General features: G+C 39.2%; 1 protein-coding gene across 2 annotated transcripts; it reads right to left on the reverse strand.

Annotated features, from left to right (window-relative positions):
• Positions 1–1554: 1554 nt before the first annotated feature.
• Positions 1555–22490, reverse strand: tnpo1 (transportin 1). 2 transcript variants are annotated; one of them, XM_040157224.1, is made up of 25 exons: positions 22377–22490; positions 22108–22221; positions 20363–20438; positions 19474–19623; positions 18750–18856; positions 13367–13500; positions 12795–12876; positions 11618–11740; positions 11190–11308; positions 10818–10878; positions 10295–10463; positions 9903–10055; positions 9550–9775; positions 9197–9368; positions 8801–8887; positions 8588–8695; positions 7815–7973; positions 7633–7720; positions 7448–7546; positions 7224–7319; positions 5183–5258; positions 4133–4232; positions 3966–4040; positions 3466–3605; positions 1555–3329 (listed from the first exon to the last, which is right to left on the reverse strand). In XM_040157224.1, exons 2-24 carry the CDS (start codon positions 22210–22212, stop codon positions 3498–3500), a joined length of 2673 nt encoding a protein of 890 aa, XP_040013158.1. In that variant the 5' UTR covers positions 22213–22221; positions 22377–22490; the 3' UTR covers positions 1555–3329; positions 3466–3497. The 2 variants fall into 2 exon arrangements, with proteins under 2 accessions (XP_040013158.1, XP_040013157.1); XM_040157223.1 differs by having other exon boundaries at positions 22108–22224.
• Positions 22491–23933: the final 1443 nt, after the last annotated feature.

The raw sequence follows: 23933 nt of genomic DNA on the forward strand, positions 1-23933 counted from the left end.
TTCCTTGCACGTTAATATTGTCCAGATCCGGAAGGAAAAAAGCTCAAAAAGTGAGAAAATACAAGACAAAACCCCATAATAATGTAAACAATTTATTGGAACAATGTACAGATTCAAGCAATGGTAACCAGTCACACCCACTATATCATCTTACAAATATTACAAAATTACTACAGTACAATATAGATTCTTTGCATGATCCAAAATATTTGGTGGCCCCAAAAGTATTACTTTTTTAAAATTCAGCAGCTTATTAAAAAAAAAAAAAAAAAAAACTCAAACCATGTCTATCAAAATGATGTTTCTGCTTTTATTAGCAAAAAAGATGAAGGCAGATAGTCTAATCAAGTCTGAAGGCTAAATGAGAATACAGGAGTTCTTTGACTAGACATTCCTCAATATTGGTGGGTGCTTTATAAAATACAAATTTTCAATAAAGCTTCATAGAAAGTCACACTTATGTTTGCAAACAGCATGTTTATAACATTTTCATAAGTTGTCAACCTATTTCTTTGCTTTTAAATTAGGTGTTACCTATTTTTGTAGATACAGTATACTGTATATCTATTCCAAAACTCCAACAAAACCTCAAAGTATTTGCTCTCAAGGCATTGTGTACACATTACACTAAATGTTTATCATAGTCTGATAACAATCACTTTTGACAAAAAGTACATGAAGTATGTGCAAGTTACCATTTCCAAATTATTCTTCCCCCCTGCGTTGCAATTGTAATCACATTTGACAGCTAGCTGTGGTGCACAAATACAACACTAATGTCAATTAACACCCACGGTTATCCATTTTTAATACAAAGGGTAAGAGTTTTACCAATCTTTAGTTGTGGAGGAGATGGATAAAAGGCATACACATTGGGGAAACGATAAAAACAAGTAACATTGAACACAGACAACCTGAGGTTAACACATAGAAAACACATATTCAAGTAGTGAAACAACTACAATGTATAGCAGCAGTCAAGTCAGAAATACAGCACAGCAGTGGTGGGGATTGTTTTGTGTTTCATAGACCTACACTCTTTCAATGAAAGAACAACAGGACTGTGGACACACACCTCATCAAGCCGTGATTACTCCAAATTTTTTTTGCATGCCAAACAGCTGGAATGTGACAGACAAAAATCACTTCAAAACACAAAATAATGTGGCACATATAAGTATTTGCCTCTGTATTCCATGATGCATTATATCCTGTTTTTACCACTGTTTACCTAATTAATATTAAATTTAAGAGACCAGTTATATATTTCACATTGTGAAAGTTTTTCTGAGAAACTAAACTACTTTTACAGTCCAATAACCCAATTGCATCAAGATACTTATTGCATTAGATAAATAAATTTTTAGCAGCAATACTTTATTGATGATCTGCGTTAACACTAGGGTCATATTGTGAAGGGTCTGGCTACATCATTAATTTCAAGCACTTGCAATTTAAATTTTAAGTGCGGGTCATGTGCATCGCAAAAGGTTATATACTGCAGTTATTACTCTGGCCAGCAGAGGGAAAATGACTGGCTGGGCATTTAAAAAAAAAAAAAATCTTCCTACCTCTCAAACCCATCATGGAATACATTCAGCCTATCTGTAACTTAAACACTTCCACACTTTATAAAATATAATAGCGCAAAAACAACCAGAGACAACAACGTTGTAGTTTCACAGTGTTTAAAAACTATACATCCAGCTATGGGGTAAAAGTTTAGGGAGAACACTCCAGCAAGATTTTATGCAACATTATACCTGTCCCAGTGTTGGAATATCTAAGTGGTTACTATGTACTTTTTAAACTTTTAATTGAAGCTCTCATAATCCCCTTCCCACTATATGTTGGGGTGTGAGGGGCCACCAACATGCAAGAAATGAAAGCGTCCAAGTACCCCACAAAACACAACCACCCAGAACATTACAGTCATCCTCAACATCATGCTTTTAGCACAAGAAGAAGCCAAACAACCAATAACAAAAAAATCAGTACATTGAGAAATAAACATATTCAACACTGATTCGATGGACTGTATGGTTCTGACAGCCAAAGTCACTAAAATCACTAAGATAGGATTTGTGTCATTGCGGTTTAAGTCCAAGAAACAAAGATAATGACTGACTCACAGGATGTTCACCTGTGAGCTTCTCCTTAATTTTTCTTTCACGAGGCTCAGACAATATAAAGGATTGTAAGCATCTAAAGCTTTGATATGCTTGCTGATGAATGTCCATGTCACATTCACACCACAAGACCAAACTGAGAGATTCACTCCAACGTTACGTCACAGCCAAGATTGTACACATTTCCTAATTTCGGTGTGTAAACCCAGTCATGCTACATTACAGCGGATTGCTGTAATTCTCTGGTAGAGGAAACAAAACAAAAGTACTGTAAATAGATAAAGTAGAAGGTCAAAGAAGAACCTTATCACAGGGCAATGACAGCTGTCAAATGCAACACACATCACTAATATTCTACAGCTTTTCACAATGATACAAGCATGCTACCTATTCCCAGAAAAGCTGCTCTTAAAAGAAAATCTTGTGCTCTCCAGTGACATAATTGCCCTGCTAAAGAATATGAACACTGAAATTATCGGAAACTATATAGGTGATAACTTATTCTTCGTGATATGCGGCATTACAAAAATGATCTTCTCCAGAGATCGATCCGATATGATGCATTCTTATCATGACCTGTTATTCCTTAGCTTTAAACCATCCTTGTATTTAGAGAAAATTATCTCTTAATGAGCCTTCAACTTCGCTCCATTTATTGAGAACAGTCTTCAGTTCCACTGGTAGAATTCAGTTTCATTAAACTGCCACATGACATTTACCTGCCTGTAATGATTATAAATGTGTATCTGCTCTGAAGACCATTTTCTGCACTAACCTTTCCATATGTGAAAACTCCTCATCTAAACAAAATTAAAGAGCAAATGCTTTAACAGAGTTTTGCAAAGTTTTCTCCATATTTGCTTACATTTCTTTTCAGTAGTTTGGTTGACAGAAAACAGAATGTTTGGGGAATAAATGGAGAGAAAGAAAACGTTGTAAATTTCATTATTTCTGACTGGGATGTGATTACATGAATTTTCCTCCCATAATAAGGTTGTTCTGCCAGTCCCTTTCCCCCTTTGCCTGTGCATTGGGGCTCTGAGCACTGCAGCTACCACCTCCCTCCCACCCCGTCCACCAGGTCAGGGAGGGGTCCACACCCCTTCCCTCCCCCCAGCAGGCAGACCCTTCCCCCCAGTAAAGGGTAACATGTTCCCTGGGTAAAAGAGGTTCCCTATTTTGTCTCCCATAGTGAATGACCTGTGCAGAGAAAGACAGGCATCGTTAGAATGCAGCACAATCCTACAGCAACGACTCTTTTATATTGAACAATGAAATCAGCACATTTTTCAGTTGATTTTCGACAAAATCAAATTATATCAAAGAGGAAACTGACCCCAGTGATGAGGCACACTGCTGTGGAAACAGTTACACCCCGTAAAAGGTTGCCAGCCGTTCCTTCAGTGGCATGGGGAACTGATCTGAGAATCGCCTCCAGTTGTCCTCTCCCACCTGGTTCTTAAACCCGTGAAGGATCTGAAATTGAACACCAGGAGAAGTTCATACCAAGTTATAACGGAGGGCTGCCTTTCAAAATAGATCATGTGCATGACAGGGTTATTATGAGAATGTCAACTGTGGACACTGCCAGTCCTCCACTTGGCCACTGGGGAGCAGATAGGGTGACTAGGTGAATGAAAAAACAAATAATTACTGGCACGAGTGAATTGTCTTCTCGAACCGTGAAGTGCTTTGCATCCTAAATGAGGCGTTGCCTCATTTCATCTCATTTTTTAAAAATGAGACGAGTACATTTTCAGCAGTCATTTGAATTGTAATTTAATCCCAACAAAATTTAGTAATTTGTGACTAAACGCGGTCGTTTTCAGCTTTTACCTTGTAGAACATGTCTCTGAGATCATCCTTTGGATTTACCCAGGAGGCCACTGCGTCACAGAAGAATATAAAATCCTGTTCCAGAGAAGAGAGGTGAGGCAACATTTCAACTTCCACAGCCACTAGCAACATAATGACCACGCTGCCATCTTACTGCTGGATCTCACCTGCACTACACCTCCCGGATTTACACTGATCATAGTGCAAATTCCTCTGAACGCAGAGTCTTTCTCCTCATTGTCTCTTATATTTCGTAGAGAGGTGCACCTGACAACAGGGACGGCCAAATTTAACATGAGAAATTAAGAATTTTAGAAACTTGTATAAATCTACTCACAACTGGCACTATGAAGGACTAAAGCTAATACTTATATATGAATCAAAACACTAACATTATATTTGTGAGAAATAAACAAATACACCATATTTCCATCCTTATACAAATGTAATGTTCAGGTGTTTTCTTATCAGCATCAATACTTTTCTTCCTTATCAGTAAATACATATTACACTCTATGTATACATCCATGTGAGGAAAAAACAGTGTCTATCATCACCTCAGATAACAAGTCAAGCATGCACACAAAACAGATTAAAATTGAAACAAACATTTTTTTACTGTTTAAACACAACTACCCTGAGCTCTTATAACTTCACTTTTGTCTGAGCAGTGTGTTCAGCAAAACCTCATCTATAGCACCTTGAAAGTAACATTACTTTTTGAAAGATTGACTAGAGAAGGTTTGAGGTCATTTTGGGACAGGCACATGCAGCTGGGTGACTACTCAATGAGAAAGGGAATTAGGAATGTTTCTTTGCAGCAAAGACTGCATCCTTTCTCTGGTGTTGAACCAGCAGGCATGTGACAAATCTGATCCCATGCATCTTTTAGGTTGTTAGCGACAGTTAACAATGACAAAAAACTAGAAATTAAACAAATTAATGTATAATACATGAAGGTGCTACTGAGGCAAAAACAAATCACAAGTAGGACCTAAAAGAGGACAGGGTTAGTCACATGGTTGGCAATGATTACAAACTGATAAGAAAAAAAACAAACAAAAAAACAACTGAAAAGACTTCTTTTGAGAAGGAAAGTGAGAAGTGAGGAGAGGAAAAGAGCAACAGGGGAGAAAAGGGAGCAGGAGGAGACAGATGAGAAGACAGGAAGAAAGCAGAGAGAAGATGAATTAAATAAAAGATTGAATAATACACACCAGGGTCTTATAAACTGCTGTAGCATGGGTGCCACCTCTTGAGGACAAACGTAACCAAGACGACCAATTGTTATTGCTAAGGTAACGCAATCACGGTTACACACCACCAAACGCCAACCAAGACATGAGCAATGAGGAGGGGAGGAGAAAAATAAAGAAAAAACAAACAACTCAGAGACATAAATCAACAGAATCTGTGTATGATAATAAACAGAAGATTTCACTAGTGTTGATTATTACTGCCCCTTCAGTCATGGGGAGGAATGTAAAATATGACACTCTAAAAAAAACATACAACACGTTTAAGGGAGAACACATTGACAACTTTGACAGGACATTCATAGAAAAAGGCAAACAATGGCATCTGCTTTCAGGAATCATATGGCTCAAACAGCTATTCAAATGTAGCATGGAACTGATTCAAATTCATTAGCTTGAATTAAAATGTAGGTCTCAATATTAAGACACAGGCTAGCTAAGGTGCAGCATGTGTATGTGACTGGCCTGAACAACAGCAGTTCACTTGGGTTTTCAGAGATTTCTCCCTTAAACTCACATATGTTAATTTTCATAAGAAACAGAAATGTTTTTTTTTTTTTTTTTTTTTGTTCTTTTGAAAAGAAATGACAGATTACTCCAAGCCAACTACATGGAGGGAGACTAGTATCCAGCACAGCAGGTTCTTATGAGGCAGAGAGGAGGGAGGACCTAAGTTTAAGAGACACAAAACTATGCAACATTCTCATTAACAAACAGGCATTTATGAACAGTCCAATGACACATGCAGAAAGCAGATGGTATGCTCATTAGAGTAAAGTTCAGTGCAGGATCAGCTGATCAGAGACCAAATGAAAAGTGCTGCCATGCACTCTCCTAGAATTTACTGCCACACCCACATTTAACTGTGGTATTACATGGCTGTCTATTTTAAATCAAATTCCACTGATAAACTCGTTCTCTTAGAAATCTGTAAAACAGACAGAAGATTTACACATGTCCGAAACATCTGATTTTGTCCGTTAATTTGTATCCTTTTGGTTCACTGTTGTGTTTTCAATTTTTAAATTGAAAAAATGTAATTGGTGAAAACATTCACTTTTTGGATGCAAACATTAACAAATTCTTATTAAATTAGATCGGCGTGACACAATTGTTAGGATTATCATGTATCCTGCATCAAACATTGGCCATTCTTAACAACATTTAACATCTATTGGCAGATATGCATCCACATTTAAAGAACAGTAAATAAAAGCAACAAATAAACTGACAGCAAACAAACAGGAACACGTCTACAGAATCCCTAGTTTTTCTTTTATTTGATAGGTTACACTTCACCCTTGCATGCATCGTTTTGACAACATGGTCTCTGACTCATCACATTATAATTTCAGATTCAACTAATAAAAACAAGAGCCGAGTGTAACCTTTTTTAAAGAATTCTCTAGGCTAGGTGCCCTAAATTTGGTCATTTTAAGTGTTCTCTCAATCATTCATGGGTAGTTATTGTTTAAGTGTTGAGTAAATGTGTCTGAAGTCTTGTGGTAACAGTTAACTATGTGAGCCTGTGAATTCACCTATCTCGCACACTGCCTGCGCTTTGCATTTCGTTGTTACACTATTCTACCTCACCTGATGGTGCACAGTCAGTCCATAACAGTTAATTTCAAGACTGGGCACTTACATGCCTCGCTCGATTCAAGATTGTCAAAAATTTCACAACAGGGCTTGCCCAGATTTTCCATTTTCTTTTATCTCCATTTGCAGGCCACTCTGTCAGGTTGCAAATCAGTAGATGAAATATTTTACATACTTTGGTGAAACCAGCGAAACCTGTAAGGCTCACAGATTGGGAAGGGTTTTTGGACAGAGATTAAAGGGCAGGACAGGCACCCTAGTCAGTGTGGTGAATGCTGGCTGAGTGGACCTGAGTCTGTGAGCACCTCCTTGTGTGTGTTTGTATGCATGTGTGTGTGTGTGTGCACGCTTGTGTGTGTGTGGCGACCTGGCTGGCTGGCTCAGCACTGCCACCGAGTGGTACCTGTGTTCTCCAGTAGAGTCTTTGGGGTATTGGGCCTGTTAATGATCTCCACTAGCTGGTGCAGCACCATGGCAATGTACGGCTGCATTTCAGGCCCTATGGGTGTAGGAGGAATAAGAAACGATGGAAAGAAGTGTGTTGACTGACTTGGTGATGGTGAAAGAAAAAAAAAAAAAAAAATTATATATAAAAAAAAATATAAATGTTAAAAGTGAAGCACTCACCCATTTGTATAGATATCTCTCCAATTGCCCATGTTGCATTGTTGCACACTGATATTAACTCTGGGTTTAAATTAGTACCCAGTATGGGCATAAAATCAGCTGGAAGAAGCAAAGTGAATCAACTTAGCAACAGACTAACAACTTATTGCCAAACACTGTTAATTCGTCAACTGCACAGAACATACCAATGCACGGTTTGACGTGCTGGAAGCAAGCCTTGGTCAGATCCCCCAGCAGAGCAAACGAACTCTGACGCACCTCTGGCATTTTGTCCTGAACAGTTGGAGAGTACAAAAGGTGAACAATGCAAGTGACTTTATCAGTTTATGACATCAGCAACATGTTGTACACTTTGACAGCTTTTCACCTGCATGCACTGGTACATAAGGGTGAGGATGTTGCTACGAGCAACTAGCTGCTCAATGGTGCCTCCCAAACCCTCAGCCAGTCCACTAAGAAGATCCAAAGCCACGATCATGAAATCTTTGTCAGGGGCCTCATACTGGTCTGGCTGTGACTGGTGAAGCTAGAAGAGTGTAGGACGATAGAAAAGAGGGTAAGATTTCAAACTAAATTAATGCGACTAACTACTGGAGAATCAAATTATAATCTTTTATAGAATTTATGAAGTAAAGTTCTCGAGTTATGGAGTCCATTCTCTATCCTGAAACTACATTTCCCATCAGCTGTTGTGGTTATTCAAAATGAAGTTTACCTATGCACCTGCACATTAAACCTACATGAAGTGATTTTTTTTGCCACTTGGGGGCAGTGCAACAAGCTGTAAAAGTCAACCTATTCTTACCTTATGAAGTTGATATGCTGAACATGTAAGCAAACAATTACCTATTCAAACATTCAGCAGACACAGAGCAACATTAGCATTCATTTGTAGTCCTGCTACGAGGAATCACTCGTAGGAAGCACTACGAGTGATTCCTTTCACAAAACCCAGTCATTTGATCCATTGTTAAAGCTGATCTAATCAATATTGTTGTAATAGGTTTAACCTGTTTGTGCAGAAGGTAGGATCAAAAACGTAGGGCTCCAGGGGCTCAAATGTTACTTTTTTAAAATCTAAAGATAATAATAAAGTGTAGAGTGTGTGTGTGTGTACACGTGAGGGTCCTGCAGTCTCACCATGGCCTGAGCGAGGGTCTTCTGGACCAGGTTGACACAGCGTTGGTACACAGGCTCACAGTACGGAAGGAAGCCACTCTGCAGGGCAGTGGCTACTGACGACAGACACTAAGGAAAGCAGACGGGGAAGATACAGTCAGTGACCCGTCCATCCGGTGTTTTAATTATAGAACTTGGACCGACGCAGGCAGTAACTGCACATTAGAGACTCGCCTCTAATAAAGGGAAGAGATCTTTGTCTTCATCTTTTAGCTGGTTCCATTTCTGGATGAGTGGAGGCATCAACATCTGGATGTACTCCTAATAAATGACACAGATTAAATTAGTCTTCACAGACACAGTATGCAAATAATGAGTGAGATGATAATTATGGACATTGTGCCATTCACCCATACGTTCAAACAAATAAATCAAGGATGCCTTGGGGGATTTGTTGCTTGTTTTCTTTCTGCGTATTTTGTCTTTCACTATAACATTTGAAAGTACACGTACCACTACTAGTAATGTAACAGTAAAATGAGGAAGAAGGAATAAATAGTATGTGCTAATTTTACTTTCACATAGAAGTGAAGTGAAGTGAAACAGATTCCATATTTCTGTTCTGCTTACCGGTTTATTCAGATGGTGTCCCACTGAGTCTGCTAGGGTTCCTATGGCGTCATAAAGGATAAGCAGATTTTTGTGCTGGTACTTGCTGAAAGCGAACACCAGTGTGTCCAGGATGAATGCCAGGTAGGGAACCAGCTCTGTACAAGCCTCTTCCTCCAATGTGGCAAAGGCACTGGTCAGGGGAGAGGGAAGAAAACAATGTACGGCAAGCAATGTGCGACTGTAACCACTCAACAACATTAAGAAATCTGAATGCATCTCAATTCCCAAAAGGACAAATTCAAATGCGTGGGTAACACCAATCCAGATGCAGCGCAGGGTTCCTAATGGGCTGTGAAATGACATGGGTTTACCTGCAAGCAGCCTCCTGCACACGCTTGTTGCTATCCAGAATACGTTTGAGCAGCTCCGTCATTAGGGGCTTCAGGTAAATATCAGGGGGCTGGCTGACAACCCAGTGGGCGTACCGACTCAGTGTCCAGCAGGTGATTGAACGCACCAAGGCCTTCTTGTCAGACAAACATTGGACGAGATGGGGAATGAGCTCAGGCAGGTATGGGATCATGCCCTGCATACAGCCTGGGGACAGGGATAAGAACATTGTCAACTCCAGCCGCCATTTCCTCTGATTCCATATTCTGAGGGGGACCTTACTCCATATGTCTTGTCCCAACTTTTTCCTTCTTCTTTTTCTTTGTCCTCTTACCTTCAGCTATAGCCCCCAGCACAAGGATGCCAGACTCTTTAACTACCCACTCTGGATGGAAGAGCAGCTCTTTGAGTAGGGGCAGAATGTGCAGCAACAGATCATCCCTGAACACGTTGGCCAACACGTCCAATGCTGCAGCTGAACACTTGCCTATCATTTGGTAAAAAGGAGAAAGACATACATACAAGCACAGAAGTGTGCAGACAAACATCACACAGACATCACAGGTACAGTACAGACAAAGACAAAACATGTAATCAGTACACCATTGTTTCCAAGCTCTCAGTAAAGAGAAAGGGAGACAGTGAAAAGGGACAATTTAAATCAATAAGGAAACAAAAGTTGGAGAGAGATCTAGACAGTTCCATGTGCACAGGCACCGAACTCACGCAGGTTCCAATCGGAGATAGTATCATCATCATCCAGTTCATCATCCTCATCCTCCTCTTCCTCGATCCCATCACCCTCATGCTGCTGGGCAACTGTGCGCGATCGGTGGAAGCGTGGTCTGATGTCTTGCTCGTTGTCAGGAATGGCCTCATCTTCTTCAATGTCGCCCTGGTTACAAATGTACATAATGATAGAGATGTATGTTGCAACTACAATAGTTTTAACATGGCTGAACGGTGGCTGGACTACAATAGTGCATTATATGTGTATGGAGAAAAAAACAACATAAACAATTACAATCACCACGACAGTTCAGTCTGAATAAAATGTGATTTTCCAAAGCGGTCACATTTGTAATTACACCAACGTCTACAAACGTTTGTGGTAAATTGTATAAATCTCACATGTATTTGTACACAACACAGTCACAAACACCACTTAATTGAACTGCATTTCAAGCTGAGTCATGGGGCAATTCATCATCTCACCTACAGGTACAGATATCAGGCTATATAAACTGACCTTGAGCAGGATAATGTCAATCTCAGAGTACTTCATCCCGTTGACAAGCACCGGAGTGAGCCTGGAGCAGAAACCAGAGGAAAAATTATGAGAACAAAGGGCAAGGAGAGGTCAGAGCCCACAAGCAATGACTCACATCCGATTCCTGCTGTGGGCACAGCTTAATGTGACAGTGTGGTGACAGATGTTACAACTGAGGTCAACAGCCAGGGTTCTCAATCGGCCATCCTGAGGTGAGGAAGAGGAATATCAACCTATGACAAGGTCTTCAGTGACTAACTTGCAAGGTTGCTATGAATCAACAGCTTTCAATATTAGCATTTGAGTGTCAGTCTGTGTATTGTGTGTGTGGGTGTGTGTCTGTATTCTTACTGGGAGAGGTGTCCACACAGCACTTCCTTACACACCGGCTGCTCCGCCAGAGTAAGCCAGAACTCACAGGCCTCCAAGGCAACATTTTCATCTTGGTCCTGAGTCCTTTGTAGCATGTACTGCGATGAAATTAAGAATTAATTTCATGTTACATATGTAATTAAAGAACGTGTCACCCACTGCAACGGCATGTCTCACCGAAGTGCTTTTGATAGTTTTTAAAGGGCAGAGAGGAATAAACTATCAGGCAATGGATGCACAGACAACATACGTTAGTAGAATCAATTCATTATTATTGGGTTTGGTCTTTTATGAGAATTGCTGACAATAAGAAAAATATTATAAATGAATACAGAAAATCTGACATCTTTTGAATACATATATTCATTCTTCTCCTTGACACCAGTATTTACTGAGGCTTCACCGACCTCTATGATGTTATGCATGTGCGGCAGGAGACGGTCCAGGCGAACTTCCAGCAGCATGACTAGAGCCCTGCACACGTTCTTTCTCACTTCTGGTTCCTCATCTGTGGCCAGTGCAAAAAGGTTCTATAGGAGGTGAGAAAGACACCCGTGTGAAATGTCTTGAGTGTATGTCAAACTACTACTACTACAACCACTATTACCAATAATAATAATAATAATAATAATAATAATAATAATAATAATAATAATAATAACAACAATAATAATATTTATTAAGAGGAAGAAAAAGAAGAAGAACAAAAAAGAACAAAAACAAGAAAAAGAAAAAAATGAAAAAGAAAATTGTAAAACATTTGATTTACAAACTGTTTTCCTAAACAAATATGAATGGGGTGGGACAAAGTCAATACAGTTATATATTTCCAGTATATTCTCCTGTGATATAAATACACTGGTACCAATCTTATGCCAGGGTTTTATTAAGTGTTTGGTTTTTGACTGTGCATATTTTGCTATACCTTTTATAGCAGTTTGTTCTGTTTGATGTATCTGTAGCCGTACTGCTATTTTACACTTGCCACTTCATAACTGCTTGATATTTTAAGGATGGAACATATTTACATGTGGCTATTAAAAGCAACAAAACTGATGCTCTAGATGTTTTGTTACAAATTTGTTTACAGAATTTCAACACAATATGATTTAGCGATAAAAACAATTAAATACAAGCAAGAATGATAAAACTAAAATAGCCAGAGACAGTTAAGGACTGCATAATATCAGCAGTAAAAACAAATTATGACTTGAACCTTTTGATAAGGGAATTTAACTATACAAAATTTTAACAAGGGATTCATGGGGGAATGTTGGGTCTCTGTACATATAACTATAAAGAGTACGGTCTAGACCCACTCTACATGAAAAGTGCCCTGAGAGAACCTCTTATGATTTGGCGCTATACAAATAAAATTGAATTGAATTGAATCTACACAATATGCTAACTATTATCTGCATCAGGCTTGGAACAGACACTGAGCGGCCGAATAAAGCAACAAGCTAAGAGGTAAACCACAGACAAACTGTTGGTTCAGTAGCTATTATTTGCTAAAGCAGGGGGGGAGCAGTTTGTCTCCATGTTAAAATATTCAAGATGGCAATGCACAACAGTCAGACTTGCCTCAATGAAAGGGTCGATGTGCAGCATAAGAGCCTGAGTCCTGCTGATAATGAACTGATTGACGCAGGCGATGGCATGAGACCTGCAACACAATAACCACCACTTAAGAGTCACATCAACGATTTAGCCTCACATGCTGCACGCTATGAATGCAGCTTCTGTCTTTTTTCTTTGCTCTGTCTCCACTTCTCAACCACCACTCCTCCTATGAGGAACTCTTTTCTAAAGTCAGCAGACTGAGACTTCAGCCATACATTTACTTAGATCTTTTGACTGTCTTGTGCATATACTGTACGTGTGCGATTAAATATATCTGCGTAAAACATACTCACTAGTTAAATAATTTATTAGTTACACAAGTTAAAATATGATCCAGTGAATCTTGTACGATGAACTGATGATCATACATCAGGAATACGTGATTATAGTGAACAGAATTCATGAGGCAAGACCATAAATTTACTCAATGAAAATGAATTGAACTCCATTGGATGACAATAAATTCAATAGGCATGACTGACAGTTAACATTATAGTTAATAAAAATGGTACGTATAAGAGGAAACTTAATACCTAATCTTAGGACTGCTGTGTTTGAAAAACTGTAAGAACTTGGGGATCATGATGTTGAGAGGACGATCCAGCATGTCACTGTCCAGGATCTCAGCAGAGTCTTCGCAGATCTTTTGCAGGGCTCCAAATGCTCCCTGAGGGATGAGGAAAAAGCAAAAGGAAAAAGCAAAAGAGAAGGTGATAAGAATCTCGCTTTCCAGACATATTCAAAGTAGGGCTGTAGTTTCCTGGTCGCATGGCAGACTGGTTGGTCCATATGCTCTCGTCCAACCACATTCTCATTGGTCGGACAATCTCCAGTGTTTCTTTCATAAGGAGAAAAGTGCTACATCAATGGCCTTCCAGGATTAATCCATTATTTACTGCGGCAGTGAGAGGGACACGCATGCTGGTCGGGTCTGAGTCTGTTGTTATCATTTTAGTATATAAAAATTAGGTTAAAATGATGTAATATGTTTTATTTTTATTTCATTCAGGCTAATAAAGCTACCTAGACATAGCGTGCAGGACCCCCCCCACACACACATACACACACAAAAGGTAAACAGTTTTCTGTTTACCTTTTTTGTTTAGCACCGCTTTATCCAGCTGTATTTTACCCATACAACTGTAACATATTTTCTATATATGTTCATATCTATTTGTTCTGTTGTGAATAAATGTAATATACACATTTACAGAAGAAATACATAGGTCACGTAGAGGATCTTGTTCCAGTTTTTGTACAGTCCAAGTACTCAAAAATGTGTTCAGCTTACTCATCCACTTCTGCTCTAATAACCTTCAAACAGTTGGCAAGCGGTCAGACTTCCAAACACACACACACACACACACACACACACACACACACACACACACACACACACGCAGGCACGCAGACACACACATCTCTTTCTTAATACTAGCTGCTTGATGGATGGTTAGTATGCATGCTCACGATATGCTGCAGACTCCAGTGTCTCTCACAAAAATGCAGTCTGAGGAGCAAATACAAGAAACAGCACAGCACTGACGCTGTCTGAACTGTGTTTCCATGGAAACCGCTCCCATGTCGGCATTCCTCTCAGATGAGTGATACAGAATGGTCTCAAAAAAATGTGGTGGAGTGTAAGGGATGAAATAAGACGAGGAAGGTTGAGGCTGAGACTGTCAAGGTCACAAACAGGAAACGACAAAGTGCAATTAAGATGATTGAAAACCATTTTCCCTAGGAAGTATAAACTGCTCACTGGCAGCGGTCGGATTTAGCTTTTGATAAAGCTAAATGGCATGAGATTTAAAATACTCATGAAGAAATGATGCCAGAATAGGCTAACTGAACAATTGCTGAAAAATGGTTGATATTATGTGGAAGTTGAACTACAATTATTAATCCATTAGTCAACTCACAGAAAATTAATCTGCCAAAAGTTTGATAATTAATTAATGGTTTTAAGCAAAACTGAAAAGAATTACATGTTCTTGCTGCTTCTCTCTTTTTTCTATCATTGGATACTGTTATATTTGGGTTTTGGACTGTTAGTAGGACAAAACAATACATCTGATATTTTTTTTTAAATAATTATAAGATTGATAATGAAAACAATTGTTGTGACAACCTTTAAATTTCCAAATAATACAAGAACAAATCCAGTATTTCATATCAAACAGAATGCTATAATAATTACTTCGTTTTGTCAAATTAATGAATAATGACAACTCAGCATCGGATTTGGGCTCTGGCAGCACTATAATATGCTGAAATGTGGTTCCATTCTTACTTATACCATGTGAAAATGTGAGGAGCAGGACACAGGACTGCTCATACTGACGTCAAATGTAATATACGTGTTTGGTTGAGTGTGTGTCAACAGAAATGGCAAAGAAATGGAGTGGCCTTCAAGCATTCCAGCAATGTTGAAGTGTCTGAAGTATAATCCTCTCTTCAGGTCCTGCTATGGAAGGTCATTAAACTCGAGAATGTATGTCATGCTGATGACAGTGAGCCAGGGCGAAGAGAAGTATGCATTTAGTCAACTAAACAGCTCCTTAAGACTCCTGCTCTGGAAACTTGAATTATGTTACGACTCACATGAGCACTGAGGTGACGAAGCAGTTTCATATCTGATCATTTACCCTCTGGAGAAGCATCAAACTTGACCCGCACAGCACCATCGCAACCACTTTCCAACTGCCATTAATCAAAACAGTAAAACTGCTCTCCTATATAAAGCCATCCACCAACATTGCACTTGGCATCCAACACACCTGCTCATGTCTTTTTATAGAGCGTGCAGAGAGGGGTGCTGTGTGGAGGCACAGGGGACTATAACTACAACTGCTTATTTTTGAGCACAAACAAGACAGGACTTCTCGTACAGCTGCAACCCCTGATGCTACCAGGGTGATGAACTGGTGTTGTTTGGCATGTAATTTGTTGTACATATTCATAACCATTTAAAAAAAAAAAAAACACAAGACAATGAAATACCTCACCTTGAGATAACACATTACTCAAAGCTAACACACCACCATTATACTATGTATCCAACCCTATTTTTCAGCCCAACATTGCTAGACATTACGGCTCAGTGGGGGACTCTTGTGCACTCAGTGAGGATAATTCAATAAAAGAGTGATGAGGATCATCTTTCACAGATACTGTATACTAATAATCCATAACACAGAGGACATTTAGACTGAACATAAGGCCACGGGCCAAACTGTATTAACACGTCTCTCATTGCTTAGATTACAAAATGCATACGGCTCCAAAGCCATACACTGGTAGTCACCCGACAAAAATAATCCCAAAATAAATATCAAAGTCCTGATGGCAGTAATTATGTGGAAATATTTAGGGATCTCTATGGAAACAGTCAACACTTTCAACAATTAGTCTGACGGAACACATGTATTTGATGCATCTGGTACATGAACAAAGTCTGCTGTGGAGTTGGCGGCATTCATCCTGGTTTATGCTCATCGGCGTTCCCTGACTTTCAGTTTAGTTTTTCTGAATAAAATACGTTTAAACAAGAATAACCAACATATATAATTACGTCACAAAGCCGTACAGAGAGGGTTATTTTCCCACAGCACATAAATTGATAGCTAACTGGAAATATCTTTTAATTAAAGTCATCATACGAGACCGAGCAGAAGCAATGCTTTCAAAATTAAGCAAATGAATTACTTTGTATTGGGTTTGACACTGTAAGAAAATAACACAAGTTCACTTTTATAACTACACATCCACAGAAGCAGGACTAACTGTCTCTCAAGTAAAGTGGACACAAAATTTCTGTTTCAAACCAGAATGGAGAAAAAACGGCAGCATCAACAACCTCATGAAACTCAGATATATTTTTGCTAGAAAAAGAATTGATCAAAAATGCAATTTTTTGCTCCTATAACTCTGTATTATAGAGTGCCGCTTCTTGTGAATGTTTAAATCCATTGTTAAGTATCATTATTGCCATTAACATCACTGGGGAAATCAGCATTACAAGTGTATAGCCACACTGGTGGCTCTGTCAGGCTGTGAAAGCATTAAAAAAAACACTTACTAGAAACAGCTATGGCACTGCAGAAAAACTTTACCCCCTTATCTCAATGACACTGAGCATAACCATTCCAGACGAAAATTTTAAACTTTACAATGAGTGGCCAAAAATAATAAAGCCTTTTAAATACATTTACCTTTAACCATAAGATTAGAAGACACTTTTTTCATCCAGCACCAATTTAACTATCTTCAGGATCAGATGCTAAGAAGCTTTGCACCCTCCAAGCTGCTTTTGAAAAACATAGTGAGTCTTATGAGGAGTTGCTACATTTGGTCGCTGTTCGGTGTTAAGCCTTGCACACACGCGCACACACACACACACACACACACACACACACACACACACACACACACACACACACACACACACACACACACACACACACACTTCAGGATCCTCTGCAGTAAATAGCTGACCTAAATCTCAGCTTCTGAATGAGCTTTATAAGAGAGGCAGGCTGTGGTGCCACAAGGGAGCCATTTTTTCTATCACACCATTTCTTTAAATTTCAGACAATCATATGGACATTCCTGCTCCAAGCTGCGATGGGTAATCCTGCTAGGATACATTTCAAATGCCCTTCAACACAGCAGAATTTAGCCTGACAGTTTAACATGCTACTTAATTTGTGCATGTTCTCCAATTTAGGGTATCCACCTTCCCTGTAGTGGCTAATGTCACAGGCACATGCGGCTGGCAGCATATTAACAACCAGGGAGTTTATGGGAGTCTAAGTATGGGTGCGGCACCATTACACAGATCAATCATCCAACATCCTCTACAAGCTACTGAATTGTAACTTTAGTGGTCGCTGCAATGGAGCATTTCTACCATTTCAATGTAGTAACTGTAGAAGAGCCTATGTCATCAAGAACTAATGACATTAAGCGCTTCTGCTGGATGCATTCAAGAATTGATGATATTATACTGTAAAGCAATCAGGCAAAGTAAAGATATTCATCAAAATATAAAGAATTGGATAATGACAGACTACAGATGACAAAAACAACTTGCAGCAAAAGACAGAAACACACTATGTTGTTTTTGCTAATACGCACATTAAAAGGCTATTCTGGGTGATGTGTGCCAAATCAGAGAATGGGGTCATCTGGTTTAAGGATAGAAAGAGAATAAATGATTCCATGTTGAATAATCTGTAGTTGTGGCTGGCGCTCCAGCTGTGAGTCTGCCTTTAGCTCATCTGGCCAGCAGGAAGCTATCCAGTTGATGCTTTATAGCTGACCCAGCTCTCTTCCCTTTCCACAATAAATAAACAATTGAACAGACATGCAGCGCTGTGTGCCTAAACAGGCTTACTTTTAAGTGTGCTGTGACATATGACCACAAATGTGTGTACAGTTCATCTCTGCCTCTCTGTCCATCACTCTCACACACACACACACTCACACACAAACACACACAGAGCTATGGAAAAGAGCCGAGACACATTTTTTTCAAACTTCTTATGAGCTGACTGTGCACAATAAGTCAAGATGAGGAATTTAGAAGAACCACTGTGATATTTAAGAAACCCAAGTATCAACGGTTCCCAGTGATACAAAAATGGCAATCCCTAAAAGATACTGCCATATAGATTCTAGCTTTGCTGGTCCCACTGTATTTCACTTTTGGGTCTTATGTTTGGTGATTTAGCTGTTTAGGGGGCTATTTTAGCCTTACAAACATGTTGATTTGATTTACACATAAACTTAGCAAGTATACATTTTGTAATATAAAGGGTTCTACAGTGGAAAAGGATTTTTAAAGGTTTTAAAGGTATGCCATAGACAAGCACCAATGTCTGTATGAGGAAACCTTTTCTAACATTTCCTCACCTCACATGTGTTGTAGTCCTCAGAATCCAGCAGCAGGCAGAGTTTAGGCAGAAGCTCCGGCCAGTTTTGTAGCTCTCCTTTGGAGGCAATAGTGGTGATGAGGATACCTGTTATTGGGGGGATATACTATTAGTTACACTGGTGTGAGAGAAGTATAAAGAATACACAGACATTGCTGTGTCATGAACAGTCTCGAATAAATCCAAAAATCAGATATACTTTCCACACAACGATACACTTATTTACAATTAAGTAATCAGTTAGCATTGTTAGGAAAATAAAATATTTAAGGCAACAATTAAATATCTTTATGATAGTTATTTTAAATTTATGAACTCTAATTTCTTTTAGTGGTATCCTCACTTGCCTTTAACCTGCTTTGGCTATGTAATCTATTATAAATACTGACAAATTTTGACATTACGCAAATAACTGATGAGAAGCTTTTGTATTTAGGTATGAGTCCAATGGCACAGTATGTTGTATCTGGAAATAAACAAATCTACACAAACAAGGAACTACACAGGACACATAATAAAAGGTAAATACCAAAAAAATACTTTTAACAGTCCTACACTGCAGTACTACGGTGGATATTTTTCTTTAGAAGATACGAACAAGCAAGGTGTAGCAGCTCCCAATTTTATGATGAGTGATCATTTCCTCCAGCATCTTATAGCAAGCATTTCACATTCAGTAGACCCAAAGGATTCAACTTACTTACCCACGGTTGCCCGGATAAGGGGAGAAGAGTCTCCAATGTTTTGGAGGCACTCGCTCTTGATGAAATCAGACACACCATTAGGGAAGTTCTGATAGTGGGCTTTCACATTGTTCTTCAGTATCAGCCCACTCAGGGACCGCGTTGGTTCATCTTGGAGGGTGGGGAAAAGACAAATCAATGAACTGTTAAATAACATTTTCTGCTGAGCACAAATACATTGGTGGAGTCGCAGCAAAGGTTACAGTGTTGTGAAGGTTGATGACTCAGTCATTAATCGTTCACAGGATTTTACTGCCTTCACATTCCTTTTCATTAAACCCAGCACAATTTGCACAAGCAGCAGAACATAAACTAAAGCCTGTTTTAATTGTGTGAAAAATGCAAAAGGGTAAACTAGACCTTGGGAAAAAAAAAAAACAACACACAAAGGTACTAACTAGCAAATGATGAATAGGTGCAAGTGGTATTTGTATGAATTGCTGCCAATATATATATTTCATTACAAATTTATGGCTACACTTTTAGAATTATTTATCTTTTTCTTTCTGAATATTTGTGGCTTAAGGCATTTGAACTATAAGCAATAGTCCAACAGCATCCTAAAATGTCTTAACACCACTTAACATTTGGGTCATCTAGTGTGCAGATAGTCAAGCCAAGAGTTGAGTGGTGCCAGGAATTAGGTTTAAAATTAGAGTGACCCATATTCTGAGCGCCACATCATCTGTAGCAAAGATGCCATCAGGTCAGCCGAGTCATGGCTAGAACAGACCTGTCACTGAGCAGTTACACAAAAAAAAAGGAATGTCTGACGTTCACACTGTCCTGTACCATCAGATGATCAAGGAACACGGTACAGATACGACATGCTGAGAGACAGAGAGCTTACCTTCTGATTTTAACTTTGTCAAAACAAATATTAAATAGTTGTTAAAGTCTGGATACTGGTTCAGCTGCTCAAGTCTCTGGGGAAAGTGGTTGAGGAAGACAAGGTGATAACTGTACATATAGCATGTTAACAGGTTGTGAGCCCATTTCCACCACAAGCTGTAACATAGTAATAATGTCAAAAATTGATTTTTCAGCTGAAGAAATGTAAAAAGAGCAGGTGTTTATGTGGTCTAGTGGTGGTGTAATGTAACAATATAAAGGCGTGGGTGTGTCTGAGGAGTGGATGTATGTTTAGAGGGGTCATAAATACGTCATCCGACTTTGCTGAATACTGTACCCACCCAGGCAGATGGCACATTTAGGCTATAACAGCGGCTCGTCTACGAGCTAATGATGCAGTGCATATGAAGGATTACATAAGCAAATCATTTAGGATGGGCATGCAACCCGATTAAAAGAAAAAACATAAGGGCCAGCAGCTTGGAGCAGTGAGTAGTAATTGTTCTCTAATGCAAAAGTATGTGGTGACTTGTACGAAACACCATAGCAGATTTGCATCTGACAATATCAGTGCACAAGCTGCATGACAGATTTATAGTGCAATTTCCATGTTACACGGCTATAACTACTAAACAACATACCTTTCAGCCAGCCCCCCCCCCCCCCGTATTTGGCACTCCGACTGTATTTTATGTCATGTCTAGGTCTAATGTTTGCCAAGTGATCATGTCTGAACGTGGCGCAAATCCTGACGTAAAGTTATATGGAGCAAGTGTGATGGTGTGATGGTTTAAGGCTCACCAAGATAGCTTTGTCAGAGACTCAGAGAATATATTTTATTCAGAGTTCAATTGTAATCTGTTCTTTTAATTTGGCAGAATATTTCAGAGCTAGGTACAGATCCTTTGTCTAGTTGTTATTGTCCTCTCTCTCTCTCTCTCTCTCTCTCTAGAATTGTAGATGCTGAAAACACTTATCATAGTCAGTAATTCCATACTTGTATATTATGGTCTTTGCATATAAGCTTAGTGTGTACATTTTAGTGTAAAACCATGGCATTTGTTTTAGCAAATCGTTATGTTTATAGTTTAAAAAGATTTATGCCAATATGCAGTCAGTAATTGGATATATATGGATACCTTTTCTGACCCCATTAATACTATTATCATGACGTCATTATTAAAACATATGATATTATTTCAACAATCGTGTGTTTTCTTTGAAAACATCTCATTTCTGACATTTCGCATGTAAAACTACATCCATTAATCCAGACTAGAAGCTACACTTAAAACTTTGCCCAGTGTTATTTGAAGATTAGGTCTTGGATGTAGAAGAGTGTTGCAGGAATGGGCCGTTGATTTAACGTTTTCTGCTAGAGAATAATGCGAGGTGAGGGCACACACGGAGGCGATTAAATGCTGGATAAAGCCTACATGCGACGTTTACTTGTGGAGAAGCGAACTGTTGAATTAACCTGGGACAATACACCAATCTCTGATGTTTTAAATGGCCAACACATTAATCACGGCACGGCCTGCTTTGCTAGTAGCACGTCGAGCTCGTTAGACAAAAAAAAAAAAAAAAAAAAAGCACCGACCGGTCGGCACCTGCGTACCTGGTTATAACGGTAACCACCCGGCTAGTATTAGCTATCGCTACCCTGTTGAGTCTGACAGTATTAAGCACCACGAAGTAACAAAACGTGCGTTATCATCCATATCTGGCTTGGGGAAAGGATACTTGCTGGACGGATCTCTGTGTGGACGTATCTGGCGACTGAGACTCTTTCAGGAGCTGTAAAATTTGCTGAAGTCCTTGTTCGTCTGGCTTCCACTCACACTCCATCTTGCTCTGCTGCTGTTGCGGATAAAAGAATAACATATCAGCTAACACAGGGGCTCTGCCATCAAACGACTCACTAGCGCGTACCTCCGAGAAGCGAGAAAAACCGTAAACGTTACATTAGCCAGACGCAGAGGCTGATTTTAGGTACAGCGAAAGGCTTTTACCTGTTTGGACCGACGCACTCGAGTGTAGCTGACCTGCTGTTCAAATGTGACCGTCCGTCTGGGTTTTCAGACATGGGCCTTTTACGGCAGGCACATCCAATTTCGCAACAAGCTGAAAAAGCTGCGAGCCATACAGCGTCGCGTCGCATATAACCGGCTGCCTCGTCAGCTGACACGCGCCCGGGGGGGTCCTAGTGCTGGACCGCCTGTAGCCAAGCATGAGCACAAATAAGCCTACTGTTTTTTTTTGGTTGTTTTTTTTATTTAACACATAGCTACACCTGCAAAAGTTTTTTTTTGGCACAAGTTGTGGCTGTGAGAGAGAGGAGGAACGAAGAAAGACGTGAAAGGTTTGGAACGCAGCCTATAAATGTGGCATGTTTCCGACAGCACCTGAAGGCAGCATGACGTCACCGGTGTGTTCAACAATGTCGGTTTATAATTCGAGTGCGCGTAAAACAGCGAAGTCTAGCGGCTGGGTATGCTTTTTCTTTTTTTAGTGCCACAAAAACAACTAAACCAACACAAACCACACTAGGTATAAACATACCTTGTTTTGTAGAAAATTATGAAAACAAAGCGCTGCAAAAAATACAAATAAGACAGTGAGTTAAAAAAAACCCAACACATCCAGCAGAACTAATTCTCTTAATATAGCCTACAGCGGTGTCATATATGTTCAAGGTCATTACTTTTAATTTTCTCCTACTAACGGTAGGACATAAGCTCATTCTTGAGAGCTGGAAAAAGAGAGAACCTAATCTAAAATGTCTGTGAATTCAATATAGACATTTTTTCCAACACACATCATTACATTGTTGAAACATTTTTACAGCCAAATGCTCTATATTACTCGTCTATTCTTTAAAAAAGACAAACATCAACGAATGGCAAATCCACAAGCTTATGTTGTTGTCTGGATGGCGTAGAGCGGCGTGATCTGAACACACAGCCCCTTAAAGCAGCTTGTTGCCGCAGCAACTATTTTTTGATAATGGAAAAATCTTTTTTTTTTTAAATAAAAATATCAAATATTTGCTGTCCCTAGCTTCTCCAGTTTAAGGATCGGATGCTTTTATTTGTCAAGTTTGATAATAAACAAAATATATCTTTGGAATTTGCACTGTCGGTCACACAAAACAAAACATCTGACCGTGTTACCTTTGTCCGTTGGAATTTTTTAGTTCATTTATCTTTTTTTTTAATTTTCACTATTTACTGTCGTTTTATTGACGAAATGATTCATCAGTTAATCTAAATATAATAGTAATCGTCAGATTAGTTGTTAACGAAGTTAGTTGCATCTTTAATAGGAAATATTAAGGATCTATGCTTTTCAATATATAACTATTTTACGGTAACAGTCTTTATGCCCATGCATCCAGTACTGGAAAGCAATAATGGGAAAAAATCCAAACTATCGGGCATGAATGAAGTGAAACGAAATGGCAGTTCAGTCTGATGATCAGGCGGATAAAAAATGTTTTATATATACATATTGTCTACAGGTGTGATCAAAGTCGGATTTTTCAGTTGCACGGCTAGATAGACGAGATT

The sequence above is a fragment of the Xiphias gladius genome, chromosome 20 (assembly GCF_016859285.1).
Source record: "Xiphias gladius isolate SHS-SW01 ecotype Sanya breed wild chromosome 20, ASM1685928v1, whole genome shotgun sequence".
NCBI lineage: Eukaryota > Metazoa > Chordata > Actinopteri > Istiophoriformes > Xiphiidae > Xiphias > Xiphias gladius.

Excerpts from the sequence above, each read along its gene's own strand:
- tnpo1 (XM_040157224.1), bottom strand. The coding sequence starts at position 22,212 with ATGGAGTGTGAGTGGAAGCCAGACGAACAAGGACTTCAGCAAATTTTA. Across the intron at positions 8,696-8,800 it reads ATCTCTTCCCTTTATTAGAG|TGTCTGTCGTCAGTAGCCAC; the intron begins GCGAGTCTCTAA and ends TGCTTTCCTTAG. Across the intron at positions 7,547-7,632 it reads GCACGTCAAACCGTGCATTG|CTGATTTTATGCCCATACTG; the intron begins GTATGTTCTGTG and ends TGCTTCTTCCAG.